Below are 27,346 nucleotides of genomic sequence, written 5' to 3'. Positions count from 1 at the left end.
AGTTCTTGCGCCAAACGTTCACTCTGCATTTTTTCAATTTCAGTTTGATGAAGGGAAAAGTTTTCAGAGGAGAAGAAAATGTTGATGAAATTCTCATAGGTGGGATGTCATAGCACTTAATGCTAAGACGCCAAGGGATGGGTGTGGATGGCCTGTCTATCTCTGCCCAGGCCTCTCTCTAATGGCCTGCAGCCTCTGCTAGTTTGCCAGACCTCTATGAAATCTGAAGGAAGTTTTCTTCCAATTTTTTTTTTTTAGAACAGGCAACAAGGAAAGACAGGGAGGCTGGAGAGTGTGTGATCTAGCAGAACTCAATACAACAAACTCACTTTCTGCCAGGTCACAACTAGCAGAACATTTTTGAGAAGCTAAAAGATGGGTATTACCTTTGACAGCCCAAGCATATTGCCTGCTGGAGGTTCACCCGTGTTCTTAGGGCAGTAGTGTTGCAGAAACAAAATGCCATTGACTAAAGTGCTAGCAGTGCAAATGTACATGGAATAATATCCAGGTGAGGTCATGATTGGTCAGGTTGGGCTGAAGCATCTTTCGTCTCATGCAAAATTAAGGTGCCTGTAATTTTTTCAAAACACTGGTATTGAAGCCTTAATAGGCGGTTATCAGATGGGTAGAATGGGTTCTCTTAGGAAGACAGTGGATTCCCTGGTTCTCTGGGGCATGTTTGACAGCCTTTATTACTGCAGTTATGGGCTCCAGTTGCTGCTGTGTGTGTGTGTGTAGATGTACAGATCTGTACAGAATAATAGTTTTGTACAATATAATAGTATAAAGTTTAATAAAAATGAACTTTGAGGATTTTCATGGCTCCACAGTTTTGGAGGGATGTGTTTCATAGAATCATAACATTATGGAGTTAGAGGGGATCACAGGCATCATCTGGTCCAACCCTTTGCAATGTGCAGAAAAATCAGTCAAGGCATCCTCAGTAGATCTCTGTTTAGCCTCTTTATAAAAATGTCCAGAAGTGGAAATTTACAACCTCTGTAGGTAAATTCTTCCACTGTTGTACAGATATTATCCAGGTTTTTCCTTATATTGAAATGAAATATAGATAGCTGCAACTTTTACCTCTTATTTCTTATCCTAGTTTCAGTAGCAATGGGAAAAAGTCCCCGAGCATCTTCTCTAGGGCATGCTTGTATGTACTTAAACCCTGGTATCGTGTCTCCCCTCCATCTTCTTTTCTCTAGACTGAACGTGTCCCCAAGTCCCTGTTTTATCTTCCTCACCTTTTCTGAACCTGTTCAAACCTGCCATAATCCTTCTGGAAATGTGCTACCCAGAATCATGCAGAGTACTCCAGGTGTGGGCTCCCCAGTGCAGAGTAGAAGGAATAAGGACTTTTTGCATTTTTGGTAGAGTGATTCTTCTAGAACTGCATCAGTCCTTCTAGAGCTGTCTCACGCTGCTGAGTCACGTTCAGCTTGTTGTCAGGGTCCACACCCAAGTCTTCTCTGCTGTTGTGCTTCCAAGCCATGAATCTCCCATATTGTATATGTGTCCTACATTTTTCTCCCTAAATGTAATTCCTTACATTTCTCCCTTTTGAAGGACACCTTGTTCCTCTCAACCCAGGCTTCTAACCTGCTAGATTAAAATGCAATCTCATTCTGTCATTTTAGCCAGACCTCCCGATTTTGCGTCACCTGCAAATATGATACGCAGCCCATGAATCCTGTAATTCAAGTTGTTAATACATTTGTTGAATAATGCCAAATAATGTATAACATACCTGACTTTGTAAGAAGCCTGCTGGGCTGTCTCCTCTTGAATGGGGAGATTTCTCACTTGTTCCCCTTCAGCAGAGGCACCTCTGCTCTGGCCCTCAGAGGAGATGCTTGCCCAGTTCCCACCCCCAGGAAGGCCATTTCTGCCCCTTCATCTGTCTCTAAAGCCAGGTTTGGAACCTGACCCATCAGTCTGAACAGAATTAAAGCACAGTTGACTTGGCCCTGCGTGACATTTGGGAAAAAGTTTCAGAATCACGTGTTGGACTATGTAACGTGCCTAGTGAACGAGTCAGAAATCTCAGCGACAGTTCCACCTGGAGTCAAGTATCAAACCAATTTTATTTCCTTCTGAGCCACCTGCCTCCCTTAAAAAGTTGCGTTTGCCCTTGCTCTTTAAGTGGTAAATCCAGTCCTGCAGAGGGATGACTTTCTTTGCTTCCTTTTTCTCATCAAATGTGTTTTTTGCAAATGCCAGCCTTGTATCTGTTTTATGCAGCATTAGAACCAGAAACAAAGATGGTGTTGATGAAATGTAATTTCTTGGCAGACGGTACAGTATTTTCATGTGAAAAATGAACAGCTTGAATTTTTATATGATTGCTCCACCCCTTCCATTTCTCCTCTTTTGTCCCCATATTGATCTTTTCCTCCCCTTTGTGCTCAGTCTTTCAATCCCTGTTAATCTGTTTTGATTAGGTCATAATCTAAAGTGCCCTCCCGCCTTTCATGCAGCTGGCATTAAAAGAGGAGTTGCTGCATCCCAGGAAAAAGGCAGAAATCATTAGGAAATGCGATTGCACAACTCCTCACTTAACTGGGTTTGTGAAGAACATCTTCAAGTCTCCCCAGTTTGGCTCCTTGAGTGGGGTACAACATTTTTAGGCTAAAGCAACAAGATTGCTTGATTTCCAGTCCTGTTCATCAACTCAGAAGTAAGTCTCTCTGGATTTAAGGGGATGTATATTTTTGTACATTCTAAGTATGATTTAGAATTGCCCTGTGGAGATACACTTCGAAGTACATTTTCTCTATGTAGCACCTAGGTGGTAGCACCTAACCAACCTTGGCTGATCTGGATGAAATGCCAAGGGAGCAGAACTTACTGGTACTTGGATGGGACACCACTGGGAAATTTCAGACTGAGAAGTAAACAAAAATCTAGAAGAAGGCAGTGGCATCCCATTTCCAGATGGTTGCAGGAAAACTATAGTCATGCTGTGGAGTCACCCAGGTATGGCCAAGAGCTGAGCTCAGTTTGAGAGTGACTTTTGAAATCTCTCTGTCTACTGCAAAAGAAGACTGGTTCCCTGGTAGGAAAATGTAATATGCATATTTAGATGTTTAAACTCTGCACAAATTCCAGCTATTCTAGAACAGGTCTATGCAGTTTTGGATCTGATTCCAAAAGGAACTTTGGAGTGCTCAGGGGCTCAGACGTAGCACCTCTGGGTGTCTCTTTAGGGGATTAGAGATCCATTTGGCTCCCACCCCAATGTTATTCCAAAAATCCTTGAAAACCTGGCTGTCAGACCCAGCCCAAGAACAATGGTGAAACTGTCCAGTTGAGTTCAGTTCCTTTATTTGCTTACACCTTATAGACAGAATCTTGCCAAACTAAATCTATACTACAGCAACTAGTGGATCTACGCTGGGAGATTCTAGGGAGTGGCAACCCTGAACCTCTTACTCTTCCCACACTCCCCCTGCGGACTGTATTGTCTCTTGTCTCCTTTCGCCTGCTGGAATGCGCCCCCTCCTTCCGGATAGCCTTGATCTCCCACATCACTCTCCTCCTCATAGATACATTCCATCACACTGGCTGTTCTCCCAGGCTTTGGGATAGGGTGGTTGTTGAGCCCTGTCAGTTTTCTTTGGTGTTTGGGGTTTGTTTTCTCCAGATGTGGATGGTTTTTTCTTTTTATTTCAATCTTCTCTACTTTTATAAAGTGCAAACCACCTAGAGTCAGTTGGAGTCAGGTGCCCTCTAAACTCAATAAATAAAATCATTATGAGCGGGCCCTGTGGAAAACTATAAACAGATTTCGGCAGGGTTCCTGTCCATTTCATAGCTAGTTCAGAGCTGGGATTTCTATCTGGTTCAGCTTCCCTTCAGGGATAAGCAAAGCTGCCTCTCCTGATGCCATCTTCCCTGCAAGCAGGAAGAATCTCCTCGAGAACCTTGCTCGCCTTTGCCCTGGGTCTTTCTCCTCACCTGAGTCATCTCCTAGCCTTGCAGAGTGATGAACACCCACATAAACCAGTCCTCTGACTTTAACCTTGGCCAAGACTCTATTTTCCATCTGTAGATAGAAGGACCCAGCTGAGAGGTTCCTCTGTCGCTTGCGTCTCTGGAAAGTGCGCCAGGAGCAGACCTTTTCATTACTGCAGATTGAAAGTGAAACGTTTCCCTGTAGCCACAGCTGAGATAACAAGTGCAGCTTCGTGGGCAAGCCAAGATAATGAAATGCCCTTTGCTTGAAATGGTGATGCTGCACTTGGAACAGGACTAGGTAAAAACAGGACAGACTTAAAAGCGCTTGTGGTAATAAAGCAGTCAGCCAGCAGGACTTCTAAGATTGGCCAGCCTTTGGGCCTAAAGTCCATTGGTGGCCTGGGGTTGGACATGGCAGCTGGGACTACAGTTTTCTGGGCTCCTTCTGTTTGGGCCACTTGTGAACCCCCCAGACAGAGCACCTTCTCTTTCTTAGCACCCGGTGCATCAGTCTTCCAGAAGGTTGACACACACGCAATTCCTGTGCTTGAAATTGGCCACCTGAGACACCCCTTCAGTTGCCTTCCCAGCAGGACCTTTCCAGGGGCGCAGTTCTTGGCCTTGGCCCGTGAGAAATGAAGTTCTCTGTGCGCAGCAACCAAGAATACTTACAGAGTCTTTCCACCAAAAGTGTAGAGCAAGAGAATGAAAAGGTTCAGAAATGAAATTGGAGTTCTGTTAAGTATCCCCGTTCCTTATGCTTGCTATTTACTTATTAATTCCATGCCTTCCTTCCAGGAGTTCAAGGTGATAGACCTAAATGTTCTCTCCTCCACTTCCTCCCTCCCTGTGAGGTGGACCAGGCTGAGAGGGAAGAACTGGCCCAAAGCCACTCAAGGGTGTTTCCACGGTTGAGGGAGGACTGGAATCGGGTCCCCCCAGTTGTGGTCTGGCACGTTCCCCGCCACCCCAGCATGCCGCCCTTTTAGCTCTGCTGGCCTTCCCGGCCTGCAGCCCGACTCCCTCGGAGACCTGCCTTCTCACCTGCTTCGCAGCCCAGGGCTTCGTCTCTGGTCCGCAGCTTCCTTGCTGGCATTTTGGGAGGGAGCCCAACCCCAAACTGCTGGAGATGTAATTATTCTGTTGCTTCCTTGGCTTGGCCAAGCCAGGCTCGGCATTTTTCTACTGTTTCAGCACCCTTCTGACACGGTTAGCCCTCGCCGACAAATTAAGGTTTTCTGGGGCTGGCTAATCATTGCAGCTTGGACTGCCTTCTTTCAGGGAGTTCTCTATCCAGGGAGAGAAGGAGCTAAATTTGGATGTGAGAAATCCCCAGAAACAGGGTGAGGCCGTTCCACTGAACCGGAAGGGAAGGGGAGAGAAATAAAAGGCAACCTGTTTCATTGGGAAGACCTCCATTGCAGTTAATCGCGCCTCCAGGAACCACTGCTGTCCTCCTGGTCAGCTCCTGCGGCACTGACGGATGCACACAAAACCATGTTGGACCCATTCGTCCTGCCTAGTTCAGAACCCTGGGCACATTGCAACAAATATTGTGAAAATGGTATCTCTTTAAAAATTGCAAGTGCACCTCAGCCTTCGCACATTAAAAAAATCATCAGCCGACAGAAGCCGCCAAAGAGAAATAAAGATACAGTCAGATGAAAACAGCTCTGGCTTCGTCCTCAGCAGTTTTAGCGAAAAGAAGAGCTGTGGATCCTGAGCGCATGAAGAGGGCTCATCACCATCCTCCTCGGCACCTTGCTGGGTGAAGAGATGTGGCTGCCATGGAGGGCAAGAAGATATTTGATTAGTTGGGCAGCTTTAGCATTCAGGCACGCTCTTTTTCTATTTCTTTTTAGTCTAAGTTGTTTAATTTTATGTACAGTACAGTGAAGACAGTATAAAAGCAAAATACACATAGCCTTCCTTAGCTAAATTATCGAGGAAGCTTGAAGTGCCTGATAGACATTCGTTATGCCTTTGTGGTGCATAATTAATCATTTTAAACCAGGTGGATAGAAATCATCTTCTGCACCTTTGATGTCTCTTTTTGGTCAGCTTTTCCATGAAAGTGGTTTTCCCACATATTTTCCACCATATGGAAATATTCAAATCCTTTCCTGTTTTTCAAGAACTCGCTACTACCTGTCTGGCTGCAGCCAACAAAAAAGCTATCAATTATTTGTGCTCGGCGGGGTCAAGGCCCGCTCTTTTGTCAGGTTGAGGGTTTTAAGCTTTCCTGCCTGTTCTTAACAAGTGTTTGCAGGCTCTTTCCAGATCAGTGGTTGGCTGTGGTATTGCAGAGAAGGGGAGAGGGGAAGAGGTCGCCCAAGAAGCATCGCTGCAGACGCCGTCCCTTTCCCCACGGCAGCGACCAGCCTTGACGTTCTGACCACCCCCTCCTCCTCTGCAAGACGTGGACTTCTGAGCTGCTTTAAAAGAACGGCTGTGATGTCATCACTCTTCCGTGACATCACGTGTGGCCTTCCAGCTGGTTAGGGGAACAAGCTGTGATTCCCCCACCATTGGAAATTGCCCAACCCTGCTGGAGAGCAAGTTCCTCTGTAAACTTACTCTTACAATTTTGGGTCCCCAATGGATGCTCTTCCAGGTTTTCTGCTTCGGCAAAATACAAATATTTTTTGCAACAATGAGTAGTTGATAGTAAACATAGTGTAGATAGATATAGCCGTGCTTGGTGCATACCTGTTGAAATTAGTTGCGCTTAATGCAGTTGAAGCCCCTGTCTGAATTCTGAGTTCTGAATTCTGAGTATGATTATGCCTGGACCCAACCCAATATTTTTCAGAAGATAATGTTATTTTAGTCTGCAGTTACCGTAGACGAAAGACACAATATGTCCTGTCCTTCTCTGTAGCTTTGCTGAAAAAATTGGGAACTATGCAAGAACGTGGACCTGATCCTGCATAGCCTTCCAGAGAGGAGGTTGCATAGGAGATGTTCCCTGAGCAGCATCAGTCCCAGAAACCAAAAAATAAGAATAGAGAGAACTCCTCTGTTTGTAAAGACATCCGTTATTTTCACCCGGTTTTGTTTTTCAGTATTTCCTCAGAGAATTTCTCTAAATTTGGTGATAGTGCATCTGCAATATTCTTTGAACAACATTTTATTGCATCTGTTGTTTTTTTCCAGCTGTCGTTGTATATGAACTGAAACTTTGCAGATTTGGGGTGGGTGGAATTGTGTGTATAATCACCTTAATGTTCCATTTAAGTATTTTGTTATTGTCCTTTACACCAAGCACGTAAAGCAGTTTTTGCAAACTGGCAATCCAAACTCAGAAATCCAACCAGAAAGAAAGCTAGAAAGCAAATCTATTCTGTCTTGTAATTATGGGAGGGTAAATATACTGAACTGAATCTGCAGTTAAAAGTGCTTTTGCTCTAATTATTCTTTGTAGTATTTTAATGACATGAATCCAGTTATATTTTTATTGGGGACCATTTCATCTTCTTGTATGAAGGGTAATATAGAAATAAAATAAACACATGACTTACATCTCTGGAAAAAATGTGAAAGAGGAAAAATTTAAAAGCATCCAAAATACGTATTATGTTGGATTGCAGAGGAAGTGATGTTACTGCCAACATAATCCTTGTTGTGAATTAAATATAATCTAGTTTTCGTTGCTAGCGTTGTGAACTGTTGAATCACACACACGTATACATGTTTTAATTTACCATCAGCTGTTCAGCTCAATTTCCCTCTGAGGCCAATTAAAAATGGAGGGTTTTGTTTTCAACAGATGCCATATAATTAAAGGCGACTGAGAGGTTGGTGTTAGGAGGCGAGAGTCAGATTTCCAGAAGGCTGAGTTAAACAACTGAAAGGAGGTGATGGGCTTTGGGGCTCCAATTCGCTCTTTCTGAATAAGGCTTACCTCGAGCAGATCTCCTGTTACTGCACTCCAGTGCGTATATCAACAGGCAGCTGACCCCACCCTCCCTTGCACTGATGACGTTACCTAGTTGGGTCATGAAACGTCTGCAAGCAAACCACCAGGCTCAGAGAGCCCCAAGGACTGCATAGATCTCTGTCTCAGTTCTTTGGAAGAGCAAATGGTAGAGATTAGAGGACCAGCACATCTCCCTTTCAGAGCACAAGCTCTGGGCTCAACTCAAACCAGTGACCAGGCTTAGACTAAGAAGTGGTTGGGGCTACGGCAAAACTTGAATTTAAATTATTGAATGCATGTGGTTGCTTCCCATATATTCACCATTTTCTCCTTCCTGTTGCATGGGAAATTGGAGTTTATTTAAAATGATGGGCCCTGGGTGAGTACCTCCATGGCTTTATGGGTAGGGGAGAATAGGTTATGTAACCCTCCTAGGAGAGGTTGAAACTAAATACTGTTGTGCAAGTAATAGGAGAACTTAGCATTGAGGGGCTGCAAAAGGTGGGATGAATTCCCATGAAAGCTTCTGCAGTAATAAATGGTCTTGTCTTGAAAATGCCACAAAAGTGTTTTATTTATTTGTTTGTTTTTGCTGTTTCTGCTGCTACTGTTCTATTCCTGTGCTTTTTTATTTGCTGTTCTATATCCCACAGTTCTTTCTGCTGCTTTTCCTCCTTTGGTCACTACAGTGGGGGAAAAAAGCAAAAGAATTTTTAAAAATCAGACAATGTGATTTTCTGGATTTTTTTTCTCATTTTGTATCTCATAGTTGAGGTATACCTATGATGAAAATTACAGGCCTCTCTCATCTTTTTAAGTGGGAGAACTTGCACAATTGGTGGCTGACTAAATACTTTTTTGCCCCACTGTATCTGGGTGTTGATTGCTGGTGAGGAGGTGTTCTGTCTTTTTGTTTCCTTTTTATTGTCATTTTTGAATAGTGTGTAGATGTTGTTTATGTGCCGGTTGATGGCTGCCTGACTGCTAGTTGGTGTTCATGGATGCGCTCTGCTACCCTTCTGTCCTACATAGTGGCTGTTACAGTCCTTACACTGTCTGTTGTAGATGACTCCTGCTTTTTCTTCTTGGGCTACTGGGTCTTTTGGTTTGCTTAAGATGTTTGGAGGGCTTTAGTTGGTTTGTGGGCTACGGAGATGCCATGTGGTTGTAATAGTCTGTTGGTAGTTTCTTTCTGATGTATGGCAGTGCGATCCTTCTCATAGCTTGTGTTGGTTGTGTTGTAGTAGGTTGAGTGGCCAGGCACTTTTTGATAAAGTTGCGTGGATATCCATTTTGTCGGAAGATGATGTATAGGTGGTCTGTTTCCTTTTTCTGCTGTTCTGGGTTGCTGCAGTGCTTTTGCGCTCATTTGAGTAATGTTCTTATGCAGCTCCTCTTGTGGGAGGCTGGGTTGTTGCTTTGGTAATGGAGTCCTTGGTTGACGTGGGTTGTCTTCCGATAGACTTGGGTTTCTAATTTGCTGTTGTTTCCTCTGCTGACGAGGATATCCAGGAAGGGTAGCGTGTTGTCGTTTTCTTCCTCTCTGGAGAATTTTATTCCTTTGAAGATGTTGTTGATGGTTTCATGTGTCTTCTCTAGTTGTTCCTTTTTATTAAAATAAAGGTGTCATCTACATACCGGATCCATACTTTGGGTTGTATGTGTGGAAGTGCTATCGTTTCTAGGCATTGCATTACAGTCTTTGCTATGAGTCCTGAGAGTGGTGATCCCATGGGTGTGCCTCTGTTTTGTTGGTTTATTTGTCTTATAGACAAACTGACAATAGGTAGTGAGGCAGAGGTTGATGAGGTCCATGATTCTGGGTATCTCGATCTTGGTGTATTTGGTTAGGTCAGGTATGTAGTGTAGTCCTGCTGACATGGATTCTTTTGCTACTTCTGGGTTTATGGATGTAAAGAGTGCTGTGGCAACAGATGAGACCATGATTTCATCTTCATCTCTTTGAAACTTTTTTATTTTAAACAACAACAACTTTATCAAAAAGGGCCTGACCACTCAACCTACTACAATACAATCAACACAAACTATGAAAAGGATCACACTGTCATACATCAGAAATGTCTCAGACACAACCAACAGACTATTACAACCACATGACATCTCCGTAGCCCACAACCAACTAAAGCCCTCCAAAACATCTTAAGTAAACGAAAAGACCCAGTAGCCCAAGAAGAAAAAACAGGAGTCAAAAAACAGGAGTCATCTACAACATACAATGTAAGGACTGTAACAGCCACAGGCAGAAGGCTAGCAGAGCGCATCCATGAATGCCAACTAGCAGTCAGAAGACACAAAAACTCCTTAATCTCACAACACATGGACAGACTTAAGCATAGTTTCAACTGGGAAACTGTCAGCATCTTAGACCAAGCTAAATCCAAAAATGTGAGGGAATTCCTGGAAGCTTGGTATTCAGACAAGTCAGCCATCAACAGGCACATAGAGGAAAACAACATCTACACACTATTCAAAAGAGTAAAAAGGAAACAAAAAGACCAGAACATCTCCTCACCAGCAGTCATCACCCAGATAAGCAGAGATTAACACCAGATAATCAAGCAGTAAACAATATCCTAATCAAGGAACTACCAAGAAACCCCACCCCCACCAACAGTGGCAGGGCAAGCCACTGTAGATAAAGAGAGAGCAAACCCCACTCTGTTCTAGCACCGAAGATGTTACAGTACCTAGCTGGATAATGAAACGTCTGCAAGAAAACAACCAAGCTCAGAGAACCTCAAGGACTCCACAGAATGAATGAGGATAGAAGTGCAAAAGTAATGTTTGAAAGAAGAGCAAAGGGATCGAGAGGAAGAGAAAGACCAAGAAAATCACTGTTGGGTGGAATAGATGAAATCCTCAAAAATAGAACGATGAAAAGTTTAAAAAACAATGGCAGTGTGTGAAACAGGGTATGGGCATGGTTGGAAATAAGGACGGTTTCCAGGAACAGAAAGGTGTGTAGAGATAGATTGAGTTGTGTCATGTAGTTTTAGCTACATTTCCTTATTGCGTGTTTTTAATTCATTAGCTCATGATGTCTTCCTCCTTTGCATTTGGTGTAACTCTGCTTATCCAGAAAGGAAATTGTGATAGGCATGTATGTATATGTGCTTTGCTTTCAGAAAGCTTTTAACCTCCTCTGAATTCAATTTTGTGTAATGAAACAATGGCTGTCTCTGGGGCATTATGGGTTGGATTTATGGACAGTCCTGGGGATGGGAGCTGTGGACATGCTTAGACCTTGTCCATTGTGGAAGTGGGCATTTCAGTAAACCGAGTGCTCAGCAATGTTGAATCCTGAGGAGACGCTTGTTTTATTGAGTTACGCTTAATGGAACTCTGAATCGGAAGGTAATAATTCAGTTAAGTTGCTTTTTGTGGTGAAATAGAGATGTGGGACGAGCATGCATGAGTGGGCGTTGAGTACTCCTATTAAAGTTACCTCCTTTTCAGGGGCTTCGTGAAGGAGGGAGTGTCTTCTATCCTAGATCGCCTGTTTTCTTTATTAAAGAAAGTGCAGCACTAGTGTAGTTTTGGATTAGTTGAAATTATCTTCAGTTGAGTCTTTTCTGCTTTTTCAATGTCACATTAAAGAGTCAAGTTGGATAATAATAAAATGTAAAATATTGGATTTAGCAAGGGATTCCTCATAGCATTTACATACTGCATACAGTCTTTATATTTACCATGGCTATAGAATTAATGCCACTAGAGGAATTGCAGGAATAATGACCATAGTGCCCAATTTGCACAGGTGGCGTTGCGATGTATGTAGCTCCAATGGAACACAGAGCTCCAGATATTGGGGAGGGGGCTTGTAGGTTAAGAATACCGCCCCCCTGGGCCCTTGTCATCCCATAATAAGCAGCAGTGTTTTGTGCATCTTCTATTGGTCTAGGTCTGATGGTTGTTGGGTACTGTTTCTCCTTTCCGCCAAGTGTCTGCCCCGCTGGACCCAATCTGAGCATTAACGAGCTCTGGGCCTCCAGTTGCATCTCCTTCCCCAGCAAGTTTGAACACCTGCTCCACCCTTTCATCTCCTTGCTGTATAATCAGATTGCTTGCTTTTCGTATACACTACAAACTGCAATCCAGTGAAAATTATTTAACTGGCCATTTTCCTTTCCTTCCCTTTTCTTCCACAAATGCCTTTGGTCTCCTTTTAAAGTCATTCAGCTGGTTGCTGATCTCCTGCTGTGGAGAATGAATGAATGAATGAATGAATGAATGAATGAATGAATGAATGAATGAATGAATGATATCGTTGATGAATACATGAGTAAACTTTTCCATCCCAAACTCTAATGCCAGTCACTGCCATGGGGCTTTGGTATTGTAGGAGAGTCAAGGGCCCTCTTCTTTTCTACACCACTGATTGATTTTTTAAAAAGTTTTGTTTATTAAGCATTTCAGAGAAGGAGATAAACCCTGAAAAACGAAAGACATATAAAAAGAATAAGACACCAGAGTAGAATAAAAGTACATAAGCATGGGATCAAACATGTGTCATGCAAATGACAGTTTTTCAATATTTTCTTAGCTGTTTATAAAGTTAAGACACATATGGCCTTTTAGAATGGTGTTTTTCAAACTTGGTAATTTTAAGTTGTGTGGACTTCTGGGAGTTGAAGTCCACACATCTTAAAATTGCCAAGTTTGAAAAACGCTCTTTTAGAGTAAGGCCCCAAAGTCACTGTTAAACTTCATTTTTTAAAGTATTTCTCTATTGCCTTTCGGGGTGTCTTGGGGGTCAAAAAAGTCAAGATGGCAGCCCTGCCCCCTTTTTACATGTGCTATGCATGCAGATGCCCTTGCTGCCCTTCTGAAGACTGGCCACCCTGGGCCCCTGCAGCAGTTCTCTCTGGGTTTAGTCTCCTTCCAGTTCTGCCAGGAGGAAAGTGAGGTCCCCGGAAGAGCAGGATGAGCCCCCTTTCCTGTGCAGTCCTTTCTTTCCAAAGCACAGACCCCCGTGGTGTCTCAGGAGGAGTGGCCAACCCAGGTTTCCTCCAATAGACACCTAGTTTAGATCCGAAGATTGGCTTTAGCTGTGGGAGCGCCATGATGGGACCCTCCGTCATATGGTGCCCATAGGAGCAGGGAGCCCCTTTACGCCTGAGTCTCCCCATCGGCAAGCCGCCATGATACCGTCCCCACTCAAGGGGAAGTGACTGTAAAGCTGCATCAGGAATCAGCATCCACCTGAATGATAGCTGCCTGCCACAGCTGACAGTCTTCTCCAAGGCCAGCTGGCAAGACTGCACCTGTGTGATGATCGTGAGGGGGAGTAGTTGGAATGTCACTCTCTGGCAATCCAGAAATGCTGACTTAGTTTTTGGAAGCTAAAGCAGGGAACAGATGAAACATTCACATGCATTTTTTTTTTTTTTTTTTGCTTAGGCGTCGAGTTTTAACCCAGAAAAAAGACGTGCGCATGTGCCTCAAAGAATCAGAAGGAATCTGGGAGCACCGTTTCTGACTCACAAAAGTTTATGCCTTTGAATAACATTTCTTAGTGGGAAAAGGTGCTCCCAGACCTTTTTTTTTATTTTTGGCTGCCGCGGACAAACTCTCCTCCTCTACAGCGCCTCTCGTGCCTCCAGCATCACAGAATTCATCTGCTGTGTTAATGTGAAGCTGGGATGAGAGTTAATGTGCCTGAGATAATGGGTGCTAGGAGAGGAGTGTACATTTTGAATATAAATGATTGATTCAAGGTTAGAAATCCATCCCAGCCCCTGTGATTCGGTAATCTCTCCAGAGAGCAGCTCTTAAATCTGCAAGCAGCCATTCTGCTGCTGTCTCTTCTCCATCCATGGACTCTTAAATGCCAAGTTCGGTGCGGGGATGAAAAGCCGTTCCTGCACAGAGCGATATATCAAAAGTTAATTGTGCCTCTGGAGGCGTGAAGCCCACAGGCTTGCTTTATGCTCTCGGGGCGGGGGGGCTCTTCTGTTGAGTGGCCGCTGCTCCGTTTCTCTTCTTGACGCGTCAGGGTGGTTGGCTACAGGCTCTGAGGAGGAAGGGTTGGTGAAGATGACAGTTAATGCCTGTCTAGGGATTGCTGAAGACTTAGCACAGTCAAGGACGTGAACGACTTTAAAGAATGGACACTGAAATAAAACTCTGTATTGATCCTTGTGGCGCAAATCTTTTCCAGCATTTGCTTCAGTTCTGAGTCACCAGGAGCTGCCTGGACCTAAGGGATGTTTGCTCCCTCAGTGATTTCAGGCTATCGCCCAGGCTCCATGCTGGAAGACAAATCTGGCCCAGCAGCCCTCTGCCCTGAGATCAAGGCATTCAGGCAGATCTGCAGAATGAGAGGGCAGCCGCCGCAGCCGCAGCGTAGGTCAGGCCAAGGCAGGACCCAGGTTGCGATGGGTAGAGGAGGAGCGCCATATCAGCTTGGGAGCTGTCCAGGGTTCCTTGAGGAGCCCTTCATTTGCAGGAAATCTGAGCCGGTCCCTCCCTGGGCCAGAGCCTGATTTTTTTTCTCCTCCAAGAGAACAGAAAGTTAAATGATTTTCTATGCTGTGTGAACTTTGATTTTTATTGTTTATCATCAGCCTGGTTTGCCAGCCTTTGAAGCACCTAGATCCTGTTTAAACAGGTCAACAGAAGGATGTCTGGTTTGTTTCAGTAAAAAAAGCAATTTACCAAAAGACACATTCAGGAAGGCACTGATCCTTCTGAGACACCACTTTTAACACAAAAGACAACACCTGACAAGAGGATTGGGTCCTTTGGCTCCTCTTCCAGGCTTCTACTCCTCTTCCCTCTTCTCTTCCACTGCAGCTTCCAGCAGAACCTTTGTCACTGCAGCCAACACACACTCTGGCTGCTGGTTGAATCACACATAGGTTGGTGGTGGTCTATAACAGCCCCTTGATGGAGACTAAGTCCTACACCTGTGATATGTTGCAGTTCTCTGGATGATTGGAAGATGCTTCAAAGTTACAAAGAAGAAGTTACAAAAAAATTGAAGAATCTATAGGACAGCTTACAGGAGAAGTAAACAAATTAATGATAAAGTGAAAATTTTAGAAAGTAAAACAGAAATAATAAGCAGAGAGATGGAAAAGGATTTAGACAATCTGGCATTACTGGAATTGAGAGAAAAAGAATTCTGCTTGAGACTTAGAGCAGCTCCAGAGGATCTTGGAGAAGACACTCGAGAAAAGGTTGTTCGGTCTTTAACAAACTTTCTGGAATGTGATGAAGATTTATGGAGGCAGAAATTGATAAAGTTTATAGAATCAATATACAATTGGCAGAATTAAGAAATATTAAGGGAAATTCTTGTCCACTTTGTCAGGAAGAAGGCTAGAGATCAAGTTTTGCAGCAGCATTTTACTACCAGGTTGAAGATTAATAATGCAGAAGTGATTGTATTTAAAGAAATCCCTATTAGAATACTGCGTAAATGAAGAGTTTTTGTTTTTTTGTTTTTTTACTGACAAGCTTAAACAGAAAAATATACCATTTCAATGGGACAAATTGGAAGGAGTGATTTTCACTTTTAAGCAACAGAGGTTCAGACTGAATTCAGTCCAGAAAATGAGAATTTCTAGAAAAGATTAAAAGGGAATTGGAAGAAATACAAATGGAAGTGATTGAGGGCCCTAAGCAACAGCCACAACAAGAAACCGAGGAGACCACCACGTTAGGCGCCACAGGGATTGACTTCTCTAAGTTTTTGGCATAAATAAGGATTTTAAATGCCTAATGTGGAATATAAATGGAACAAATGCTCCTCAAAAAAGAAGAAAATTATTTCACTGTTAAAAAAAATGGAAACAAGATGTAGTTTGTCTACAAGAAACGCATATTAGAAAAAAGGATACAAAATATTTGATTTGCAAAAACTTGGATGAAGAATTTATTTCAGTGGGAGCCAAAAAGAGAAATGGAGTTGTTTGGTATATAAACCCCCAGTTACAACCAGAACTGATACTGACTGATGATTATGACAGATATGTGGGGGTGGAAGCTACTTTGCATGGGGCCAAGTAGAATTTATGCTCCAAACGAGGATAAAGTAACATTTTACAAAGGACTTATGGATAAACTAATGGACTTACCATATGAAAATTGGTGTTTTATGGGAGACTGGAATGGGGTAATCTGTCCACAAAAAGACAGAACCTCTGAGAAAGATATTAAAACAACACAAGGTAAATTACCATAAATGATGGATGAATGAATGATGTTTAGAGCTTGTAGATGCATGGAGATACAAAAATGGTGATGCAAAAGAATATACCTATTTTTCTGAAAGACACAGATCTTTTTCAAGAACTGATACGTTTTGGATATCTAAGAATTCGGCTACTAGTGTTCACAAAGTAGACAAATGCCAAATACTTTTTCAGATCACAACCCAGTGACTTTAGCATTTAAAAGAAAAATTAATTCTTTCAGATGGAGGTTAAACAAAATGTTACAGAAAGAAACAGTAATGGAAGTTTGCAAAAAGAAGTTTAAAGAATTTTTTGTCAATCTTAATAAAGGTACAGACATAAGAATGGTTTGGGATGCAAGTAAAGCTTTTATAAGGGAACATTTCATACAACATAATAGCAAACTCGGAGAGAGAGAGAAAACACAAGCCATTTTAAATGAGAAAGGAACAAAAGAAGAAGAATTAAAGAAATCCCCAAAACAGAAAATTGTTTCACAACAAATTAAACTACAACAGCAGCTGTCCATGTTAACAGTAAGAGAAATAGCGGTAAAAATGAATTGTGCAAAACAAAAGAATTTTGAATTTGCAAATAAACTAGGGCAATGGTTGACATACAAATTGAGGAAAGAAAAAGGGAGGAAAATGACATTAAAATTAAAAGAAACACAATAACAGATACAAAATATTCATAATAAAAATCCAAATATACAAAATCCATAATAAAGATGCAAAAATATTTTATCAATATTATTCTAAATTATATAAAGGAAAAGAAGTTTCCCTGACAAAGGTTGATGAATATTTAAAGAAAATTTACCGAGGATTCATTTTAAAGAAACAAAATTTACTGAGAAAAACAGAAACAATTAATGAATGGACCTATAACAATAAGGGAAGTTTGTAAAGCTATAAAAAAGGTCAAAATAGGGAAAGCGCCTGGACCAGATGGGTTACCAGCCTCTTATTATAAACATTTTGAAGATGGATTATTGCAAAACAGGATGGATTCGTTTTACAGGCTGGAAACATCTGAAACACAAGCCTGACAAAGATTTAAAAATGCCAGAGACATGACAGGTCAACGTATCTGGTGAAAGTTCAGGTCTTTGCAGAAACCAAAAGGCTGCGAGGGGAGTCTTCTGCCCGGGAGTAGAAGCCAGACGCCCTAGAGGTGGTCCTCTCGGGCATCCTGTGGCCAGCTCGGTTTCAAGTTCATCACAGACTACTTGCTGGGGAATGTAAGTTGAGCCTCTATGTCCAAAGCGTGTTGCAATCCTTTAACGCTCCTGAGACATCTGGCCGTCGGCTGCAGAGGGCCTGACTGGCCTGACTTTTGCCAGATGGGACTGGGATGATCTAGCAGCTCTCCTGGCTTGCAAAGCTTTTAGTCGTGAACTGGCTGAGCCGCTTGTAGAAAGCAGCACTTTAGGTCTAAGCCTAAATGAAGCCAAAATCTCTTACCGGGTTGTCAGAGGAGAGCCTCATTGGTCTATGGCAGCCAAACATCAGAAGGAGTCTAGTACTACTTTTCAAACTCCTGATTGCTGGCATCGAAGGTTTAAAAGATGAAGCGAAAGCATTTGTCAAGCAGGGGGTCAAGGTTTCCAGGGAAAAATACACTGCGCGTGCAAGGATCGGTTGTCCCAAAGGCTGCTCCAGCACCTGTGTGCTCTCAGGCCTGCAAGCTACCAGCCTCAGCATCAGGTCTGAGTTGTGTCTGCTGCTCCTGCTCCTGCTCCTGCTCCTGCTCCTGATGTCAGAGGTGCAACCCTTACGTCCAGGAAAAGAAGTCTTGAACGTTGCCTTCCCCAGGCTGGCCCCCTCCAGAGACCTTGGAGCTGCCCTGGTTGGAGAATTCTCCGCACATCTGAAGGTGGCCAGTTTGGGGAAGGTTGCCTTAGCACCGTGTTTCCTTTGTATCTTGTTTGCTGAGCAGCACCAAGACGTTTTCAGAAAACGCAGAGGAGGGAAGAGGCTTCTTTTCCTAGATGAAGATGAGGCACCTGCTGCTTACAGATCAGCCAGCTGCCCTGGGGAAATGCCTCCTATACAAAAGGCTGGCAGAGGGGATCCAGGAAGGATGCTGGACAGATGGAAAGAGCTGATCTGTCTATCTAACAGCTAATCTCTCAGTGACTTCATGGCCTTTGCATGAAATAGCATCCCTTATTCCAGATGGGTTATATCTTGAAATATTTGATGCTTTTGGCATTGCAAAACTGAGCCCTTCATTTCATCCCATTTTTCCCTTCCTAGATTGATAGGCAATCAGGATCCAGCAGATCCCATTTGATTTTTCTTGAGTTTTGTTCACAATCCAGTCTCTTCACTTGCTCTGCAGTGATAGCTCTAGTCATGTGATCAACATAATGTCTTTGTTTTTCTTGCCTGAAGTGCCATTAAGAACCCTGAGCGTATTCACTTACAATAGACCAAGCAAGTACGATGACAAAGCATGTATTTGCTTTGAATTGCCACTGACATAATCTGTATCATTCTTGAATATTTGCAGCTTCTTTTGCAAACATTAGGAGAAAAATCTTACCAACTGCAAAGGGAAAAGGCAGAAGACCAGTAGGCTTCTGGCTTGCAGGATCTACATCTCGGCCTCCATATGGTTCATCCCTTGGTTCACTGGCCAGAACTTCATGCTAGATAATGGCTCTGCACTCTCCAAGAGTGAAAATCCACCCGCTTCATCTGTGGATGGGCGCAGCCCACTGGGAACCCCTGTCTGGTCTCAGAAGGGCTTGTCAAGAAACAAGCAGTTCTTGCAGATTTCAGAGGGGCACCAGAATTAGGATTTGTGCAGGCTTCGTTTTGACTCCTGAAGGCGGTGCACTTTTGTATTGGTAAGTCACCCTCGAAGGGTAGGATGAGACTGCGTCAAAAGCCCTCCAGATATTTTGGCCTATGACTTCAGCAGCTCTAGCTGATACAGTCAGAGGTTATGGAAGTTATAATTCAAAAGGAAGGTGCTAGCTTGGAATCAAAGGGGAGAAACTTTCTCAACCTAAAGGGCACATTTCCTTAGTAGGAGACGTAGCTGCATCAAAGATAGGCGGGTCAAAGCAAAATGTGGGCATAGAGAGAGTCCATTGAGAAACCAATAGGTACTTGTGACTGGACTGGACTGACTGGACTGGATCTGACTAGACCAGGACATAGAATCCTAGCATTGGAAGGGGTCCCTGAGGCCATCCAATCCAACCCAACTCCTGTTCTGCACAGGAGTCCCAATTCAAGCATCTCCGGCCTCTGCATGAGCACCTCCAGTGAAGGGGAGCCCACTGCCTCTCTGGGTCAGTAGTTTCGCTGTCAAGCTGCTCTCATGCTAGAAATGTTTTTCTTAACATTCAGTCTTCCTGAAACTAGAATAAATTATTTCAGGTCTTGCAGTTTGCAACAATGGAAAATAGGACTTGACCTTCTTCTGTGTGACATACTTCAGGTATTTGAAGGACTATCGTAACCTCCCACTCCTCCCATCTTCTCTCTTTAAAGCTCAATCTCCTGTATTCTTTCAAATTGTCTTCTTCATAGGAGTTAATTTCCAGCTTCCTGATCATCCTCTATGCTGTTCTCTGAACTGTTCCAATTTCAGTCCTTCCCAAATTGGAGGGGGCAGGACTGGACACCAGGACTTGAGGCAGAGTCTGACCAATGCAGAATCTGGTCATCTGACATTTCACGTGTTCTCCAGGATTTCTTAGAAGTAGGCTTGACTTGGTGGTTTAAAGGCTTGATTTGGAGATTTCTGGATTGGTTTGGAGCCACTGAAGTGGAGAATGACAGTATGTCCAGGATTGCAGCGAGTGACTTATTTTTGCTAACCAAAATCTTTGGAGAACAAACGTGTGTATGCCTGCAAATTTCAGTAAAGACATTTTCCAATCCTTCCCAAATTTCAGAGTCCCTGGTCAGGGAATTCTGAGTAATATTTCAGGAGCCAACCCTATAAAATCTATTTGAAACATCTCACTATACTTTAAGTTCCTGCCATTTGCAAGGAAGGTTAATAATTGAACAAGTTTTAACCCAATTTAATTTCAGGATGTACCTTTAACGCAGAAATGGATGACATTTTATCCGGCGAGGGCTGTGTCCCATCCAGGATGATCCTCTCTGGGATTGTGCACTACCAACTTCACAGCAAGACCCAACACCAGCATCCTTGGCTTATCTCCATAAGCTAAGCAGAGCTGATTAATGCTTGGATGGGAGACCACTAGGAAATGCAGGAGCTGTAGGCTTGAGTGGGAACTTAAAAAAACACCCAGAAGGCGACCACAACGAGGCACTTTCGTATTGTTGCCAAAAAAAACTGTCCGTGAAGCTGCCAGGAGCTGAGGTCTGGCAGCGCTGCAGGTGGCTTGAAGTGAGGGGTGGGTGGGTGAGGCCAGGGGTGCCAGTCGGCGGGCTTCCATTCTTCCATGCTCTACACTCTTTTTTCCCTTATGCCGTCTCCTTTCCATTCCTTCTTTCTCCTGAGTTTCAAGATGAAGAGGTTTAAAGTGATTGCTCACAGAGGCCTTTTGAAATGGCCCTGAGGCTGCCAAAAATTAGCCCAGGGCTACGAAATAACTCCGGAGCACTGGCTGCTTGGCCCTGCTGTAAAAAAAAAGTAGATGCGAGCACAGTTACTAAACTGGAAGAGTTAACCCCAGACAGTGCAAGTGCTCAGTCGTGGAAAGACAGCGCAGCAATTGCTCTGGTGGAAGCTCTAGGAGTCGGGGGCTGTTGTGACGTCCGAAGTGCCCCTCCCTCTCTCCCACCCTCCCCTTGTTCTTTCCCGCGAGCCTTTTGGGTGCTGTGAGCGTCTGCACAGAGGTTTTGCCACCTTGTACGGTCCGGTATTTTAAAAATACTTCTGTTTTGGCAGTGGAAAGATTTTGTTTCAAAAAAAGTGTCATGTTGATACTTGTTTCTCTACCTGTATTTTCTCCTTTGCTTTTAGAGTAGAAGGAATGCTTTGCACATGTAGACATAGACAGGGGTAAATATAGTTCCTAAATGCTCATATGCCAGCCCTGATTCTGGAGAAGAAAAGAGCGCAAAACCATTTTCTAGTTTCTAGCAAATCAGGTTGAGTTGTTGCTCTTGCAGGACAATTCCATTCTTTTTATTGGGGGGGGGAGGTAATTCATCATAAATTAATCAGACTTATCAGAGCTCAGGGCGCCTGTTGTTGTTGCAAATAGCAGCTTTTTTTCATTGTTAGAAAATGCAGACATTCCTGTCTAATGACAGAAGTCAAAAAGTGCTGCTGTGTGAACATTTCTGGCAGCTTTGCTGGCTTGTTAAAATGTGAAGGGATTTAAAATGGTATAAAATGCTGGCATAGATTAACAACTCCCCACGTTACCCAGGACTGTAGGCAACCACAGGGTGTCTGGCCTGGCCATGGCTTGCTCTGGAGCCCTGTGTCTATGTGCCCCCTTCTGAAGCCACCTTCTGAGATGCTGAAGAGTTGGGGTACCATTCCTTCTCCCTGGGGAAGGCATGGGGGTCTCTTACATGCTGCCTCTTTCTCTTGATCCCTGCCTGACACCTAGAGATGCACTCATGTCCCTACAGACATGTCCCCAAGCCCTCTCCCTCCTTCCCTTCCAGGCTCTTTCAAGGGTGATTCTCAGAAGAGTTTCATGAAATCAGATGAACGTCTTGTCCTGACATCAGTCAACACCCAGGGCAGGCGGCAGCTCGCCCACCCTCCGGTATCCAGAAGTTCCTCCATCAGTGGGGCAGAACGATGGCCAAGATCCTTGGGCCATCTGGATTATTGGATTCTGATCTGGAATGGGAGCCCCCAGTCCTTGCCTTGCAAAAGTAAGAGCCAAAGCATTTCTCCTGGGGCAGATGTGGCTCCCCAGACCCACCTCCAGACCCTCTCTCTTCTGGCCTCATGCTCCTCAGCCAGGGCCTCCCCTTCCTCAACATGTCATCCTGGGGTTCACACTTAGAAGAGGGCAGGTTCAGAAAGACTTAAAATAAATCTGTGACACAGCAAATTCTCTGGCTGAAAGGAAGTCTTTTCTAGCTTCCAACTTACTTTAACACCAGTCTTTATTTTTACGTGGTTGGTACATCTGGGTAACTAGGCAACAGGAACAATGCCTCCATCTTTGGAGAGTGGGAGGCAGCAGAAGCAATTCTGTCCGGGAGGGGTAGGGAGAATTACCAGCTGGGGCCCTGGGTGATGGGGAAGGGGAGAAGCTCATTGTTGGATTTCAAGATCCCTGAAAAAGACTTCCTGGCACCCAAATACCACCTTGGGCTACATCTTGGGCTCGGGATTATGGGGTGCATCTAGAGGGTACCGAATGCATGCCATCCAGAGTGAGAGGGCAAAGGGGGGATTGTCAAATGAATGTAAAACGCGGTTGCTTTCCATGGGCTTTGTGGGGCACCAGCTTGGTCCTCTTCCTCCTCTGAGGACGCCATTGCCTCCAGGCCATTGCAAATGCTTGGTTCCTGATTTGCCCAGCATAAAATAAATGGTTATGTGGCCTATAGCATTTTTCTGAGAACCTGCCTTATGTTAAGTTTGGTTCCCTGGAAAGATTCTTCATCCCGGGAGGCAACCCAGTTAACAAAAATCTGGACTCACGGGCAGGATCCTTGCTCAGATTTCTGCTGGAAGTAAGAGAGGCACAGAGATAACTGTCTCTCTCCATGGTTAAAATTACATACTATTAGCTCCATGGAAGAGGAAGAATTAAGTGTGTAATTTATATGAGGCTTTCTGTTAACCTGCTGGCATTATAGAGCCGCATTCATTTGTGACGCAGGCAGAAAGGGGCTTTGCTTTCTGGAATCCTGGAGCTGTAAACCGTCTTTCAAGGGCTACATAGCTCCCCAGGGGACCCGGGAGATTTTACAATGGCTCTCTTATTAATTTTATCCCCTCCTGTTTTGTGTGTTTTTATAGTTTTTTGTATGTAGCTGTTTTTATGTATTTATTTTTTTAATTGTTGTACGCCGCCCAGAGTCACCTTGTGTGAGATGGGCGGCTATATAAATCTGATAAATAAACAAATAAGTAGTTTGTTCTTTTGTTATTAATTGCTAAAGTCCTGGGGCAGGGGGAGGAATTGGAAAAAAATCAATCCTTGGAAAATGATGTTTCCTAGAAACAAAGCTGTAACTCAGAAAGAAAGATGCATTAGAACTGATGCTGAGTCTCTCCTGCTACTCAGCCCCATCCTGATGTCTCACACCTCCAAACTGGGGAAAGCAATGTAGGGGTTGTTTACATATTGTTTCCCCATAGAAGGGTGTGGAAGATCAGAGGCTGTCATGAGGCGACAGCGATAGGAAAAAATTAACTGATTTGGGGTTTCTGGGAGTTACATTTTTAAAAAGCTGCAAATTGATTTTTATTTTGTTTTGCTTCTGATCTTGTGTTCTCTGGGAACTCTGTTCTTGCTATGCTTTGTTGGTTTAAGCTTCACATTTGCATTATGCTAGTTGACCGGAGCCTGATTTCAGCCAGAGGCATAGAATATAAAGGTCTCTCTTCAGATAATCAGCAAAACTGGTGGGTGTTGGAAACAGGAGGTTGGTGCAGAGCAGCCTTCAATCTAAACAAGCTGAGCTGTTTAGGGGCCTCAGTTGTGAAGGATAATGTTGAGATTGAGGGGTTCTTGCTGACCTTCAACATCCCAGGAAGCTAAAATAGGTCTATGGTGAAATTCCTACCAGAACCCTGCGTGCCCATCTCACCCATCATACAAGAGATACATCTCCAGTAACACTAGATTTGGGCAAGTGGTCTAACACACGGAGGGGAGAATAAAGGGAAGGGACTGAGAGCGAAATGGCACTACTTTGCCCTCCTGCATCCCCCACAGGACTCTGAAGAGAGAGGAATGGAGCACCCTTGCTAGGAGTAGGGAACATTATCTCTAAGCAGGATTGCACTTTTCCCTAAACAAATAAACACACTTGTTTTATTGAAAATGGATTTTTCCCCAGCTACCAAATCTGTTTATCAATTTACATGGTCTTGCACACTGGTAATGGTTTTGGTAAATGTTAATACATGAGGGGAAATTGAGGGCTGAGCTGCACATTTGATTTCCTCTAATAATGCGCTTGAATATCAGGCAGCGTAATGAATTTGGCCTTTGCATTTCCTTGCAGCTCCCCAAAGTTGACCGTCAGTTCGAAAATGAGTGACGAAACCATCCCCGAGGAGGTCTCCTCTCTCCCCGCCCAAAGTCAGCATTACTTTGACCGATTCTCAGAAGACGATCCTGAGTACCTGCGCATCAGGAACATGGCTGCAGACCTGCGCCAGGACTTCAACCTGATGGAGCAGAAGAAGAGAGTCACCATGATTCTGCAGAGCCCCGTGAGTAGACCCCGCTGGAGAGAGACTAACTGCTGACGAGCTGGGGTTGGAGGAGGACCTTGGCAATGGGATTAAGTGAGTCTCCCTGATCTTCAGGGAGGGCTGGATGATGTGTGCTGGACTGGGGCTGCCCAAAAGTTAGGGTCTGAAGATTCCTCTTCCGATTGAATCCCCAGCTAATATCTCCCAGGTCTCTGCACTGGGTTTAGATCCTGTGAAGGAGGAAGCAGAACAGATGCTCTTCATTCTGCTGCAGTCCACCTGTGGGGATGCTGTTCCTACAGAGGACTGAGACAGCACATCAGCCCTCAACCAGAAGCTCCCCAGATGAGCGCTTTGGGCCAGAGCCACAGCTGGTTTCCAAGGGTGCACAGCAGGCTCTCTTCTCTTGCTTTGGGCTAATGGTTGTCTGGCCCTAGCAAGGGTGGTTTTTGCAGGACTGAACAAGAAACCAGAGAGGTGAAGGGAAGGGAGGTGGAAATAACTGTTCTTCCTCTTCCTTGGCTAGTGCAGCTCTCATGGCTTTGCCCTACTTCCTTGTGGCTTTCTTTCCAATGATCTGTCACAGGATTCCTGGTGATTGCTGGGAGCTTTTGGGTGCAGACACTGGGTTAGGTGCTTGGCAGGATCACCAGCCTTGTTGCTGGCCCAGGGAACAGACAGTGGCTGCTGTGCAAGAGAGGTACTACAGAGGGTAGAGCAGGACTTGTTGGTAGAGCTCCAACAGGTGTGCAGTAAGTGAGCAAGAGATTTTGATTCCAGCTATGCTTCCAGATGGAAGATTCCTGAAGTTAGAGCCAAAATGCATTTTCCTGCTTGTAAGATTTTATGGAAAATAAGACAGAAGTCATGATAGGAAAATTTGGGAGGAGAGTTCTAGTGGAGAAGGATGTTGTCAGGATCCCCTATAAAGTTCCATGCTCAAGGCAAAGGGATTGCACAATAAAGGCCTTGGCTGGAACACACACACACACACACTTGGTTGTTTAACTGTAACAACAAAAATGGTATTAATAGAGGTGAATATGTGAAGCTCAGAGTTGAACTGTGGAGTCCTTGGGGTTCTCTGAGCTTGGTTCTTTTCTTGCAAACGTTTCATAACCCGGCTAGGTAACATCTTCAGTGCTGGAATGGGATGGAGTTTGCTCTCTGTTTATATACTGTGGTATGCCCTGCCAGTGTTGGGGGGCGGGGTTGTTTTGTTCCTCTGGTAGTTCCTTGATTAGGGTAGTGTTCACTGTTTGCTTGTGTGCCTGGTGGTAATCTTTGCTTATCTGGGTGATGTTCACTGGTGAGGAGATGTTCTGGCCTTTTGTTTTCTTTTCTATTGTCTCTTTTGAATAGTGTGTAGATGCTGTTTATCTCTATGTGTCTGTTGACTGCTGCCTTGTCTGAATACCAAGCTTCCAAGAATTCTTTGCATTTTTGGATTTAGCGATCAATAGAAAGAAAAGAACCAAGCTCAGAGAACCCCAAGGACCCCACAAAAATGGTATTCCACCATCCCCTGCAACATCAGCCTAACCAAGAAAGCTTGGGAGAAAACCAGGAGTGGATATTCTATGAAAGGACTTTGGACTCAATGTGGTCCTAGAGAGAATGTAAGGATCTCTGATCTATAGTAATTCTTCTAGATGCAGTGTGTGACCCATGGGGTGCCTTAAAAAAAATATTGTGGCATCTTACAAAAACAAACAAATGTTATAGCAGCTATATGAGAAGAGGAAGCCACTATCACAATTCAGCCTAGAGGTGATGGACTTCAAGATCATATTAAGGTAAATTTCAGTGGTTACTGAAGCTCCTTTGTTCAAAAATGGCCACTTCCATATCACAGATGAGTATCTGGAAGATGCTGAAGTGTTCTCCTCCTGATTTCTGAATGTCAACATGACAAATGCACCTGAATTGTACCACCCCTTAAAATCCTGTTTTGGCAGTTTGGAGAGAGATTCTGTGATGTTTTCAGTCTTTCAGGGAGGAGCTGGAGAGTCTCATCCAAGAGCAGATGAAGAAAGGAAACAACTCCAACATCTGGGCCCTTCAGCAGATTGCCGAGTTCATGGCCAGCACTGCTCCCTCCGTCTTCCCTACTTCACCCTTGAGTACGTTGGTATCCGATCGAGGGTCTTTGGGTCATGCTGGGGTTTCTGAGCAGATGCTCCTCCTCCTCCTCCATTCCATTTCTTTCCTCTTCCAGCTTGTCCCCTGAAGTTCTGTAGAGTCAGATTGGCCGAGCTCTGATTTTCCATCTGTACTGTTCCCCCACCTGGCTTTCCCTGCCCACCATTTTTGAGTGGGCTCTCTCTTGTGATGGAATGCAATAGAGTACCAGGTTCTCAGGAAGAAGGGAGCGCGTTCCAGAAGGGAAAGCGGGGAGACAAGAGCAGCACAGTCCGGAGCAGGAGTGTGGGAAGAGGAAGAGACTTAAGATAGCCGCTCCCTAGATTCTCCCAGGGCGTATCTGTTAGGTTAGCATAGTACGGATTTAGTCTGGCAAGATTCTGTCTGTATGGTGTAAGCAATAAAGAACTGAACTTGGCTGGACTGTCTCCCTGTTGTTCTTGGGCTGGGCCTGACACTCTTAAGCTTGTGTGGATGACTACAGCTGGATTGTTCTTCTAGAGTTTAATTCTGCTGATGTCTGGATTTTATGCCCAGACCTCTCCTGGGTCTCCAGGTTACAACGAGATCACACTTTTGGCTGACACTCCTCCTTGGTGGCTTTCTGTCCTTTGAAGGTCTAGGGGTAAAAATTCTCAGCAGATGGTGGGGTGCAGTGAAGACACGGTCGCCATCGGGCAACATGGGTCTCCGTTACAGCAAGTTCTGGGCTACAAACCCTCTTCCTGGCTTGTGCGGTAAGAGCCAGAGTCTCTTGCTGTGGTTGCCTCCTTTGGTG

The 27,346-nt window shown here is 44.2% G+C and overlaps 1 protein-coding gene across 1 annotated transcript in view; it reads left to right on the top strand.

Annotated features, from left to right (window-relative positions):
• Window positions 1–27,346, top strand: part of ADD2 (adducin 2) — a 60,452-nt gene that overhangs the window by 9,968 nt on the left and 23,138 nt on the right. The window contains exons 2-3 of the mRNA XM_088151972.1: window positions 24,234–24,444; window positions 26,414–26,549. Coding sequence (XP_088008098.1) covers window positions 24,262–24,444; window positions 26,414–26,549 — 319 coding nt within the window. The 5' untranslated portion in view covers window positions 24,234–24,261. The remainder of the gene's footprint in view (window positions 1–24,233; window positions 24,445–26,413; window positions 26,550–27,346) is intronic.

The sequence above is a fragment of the Python bivittatus genome, unplaced genomic scaffold, assembly GCF_059951505.1.
Source record: "Python bivittatus isolate LINGU-HERP-01145 unplaced genomic scaffold, Pbiv_v1 ctg000680_np1212, whole genome shotgun sequence".
In the NCBI taxonomy this organism is placed as follows: domain Eukaryota; kingdom Metazoa; phylum Chordata; class Lepidosauria; order Squamata; family Pythonidae; genus Python; species Python bivittatus.
Note: the sequence above shows the minus strand (reverse complement) of the source record. Positions and strands in the feature narration are given on the sequence as shown.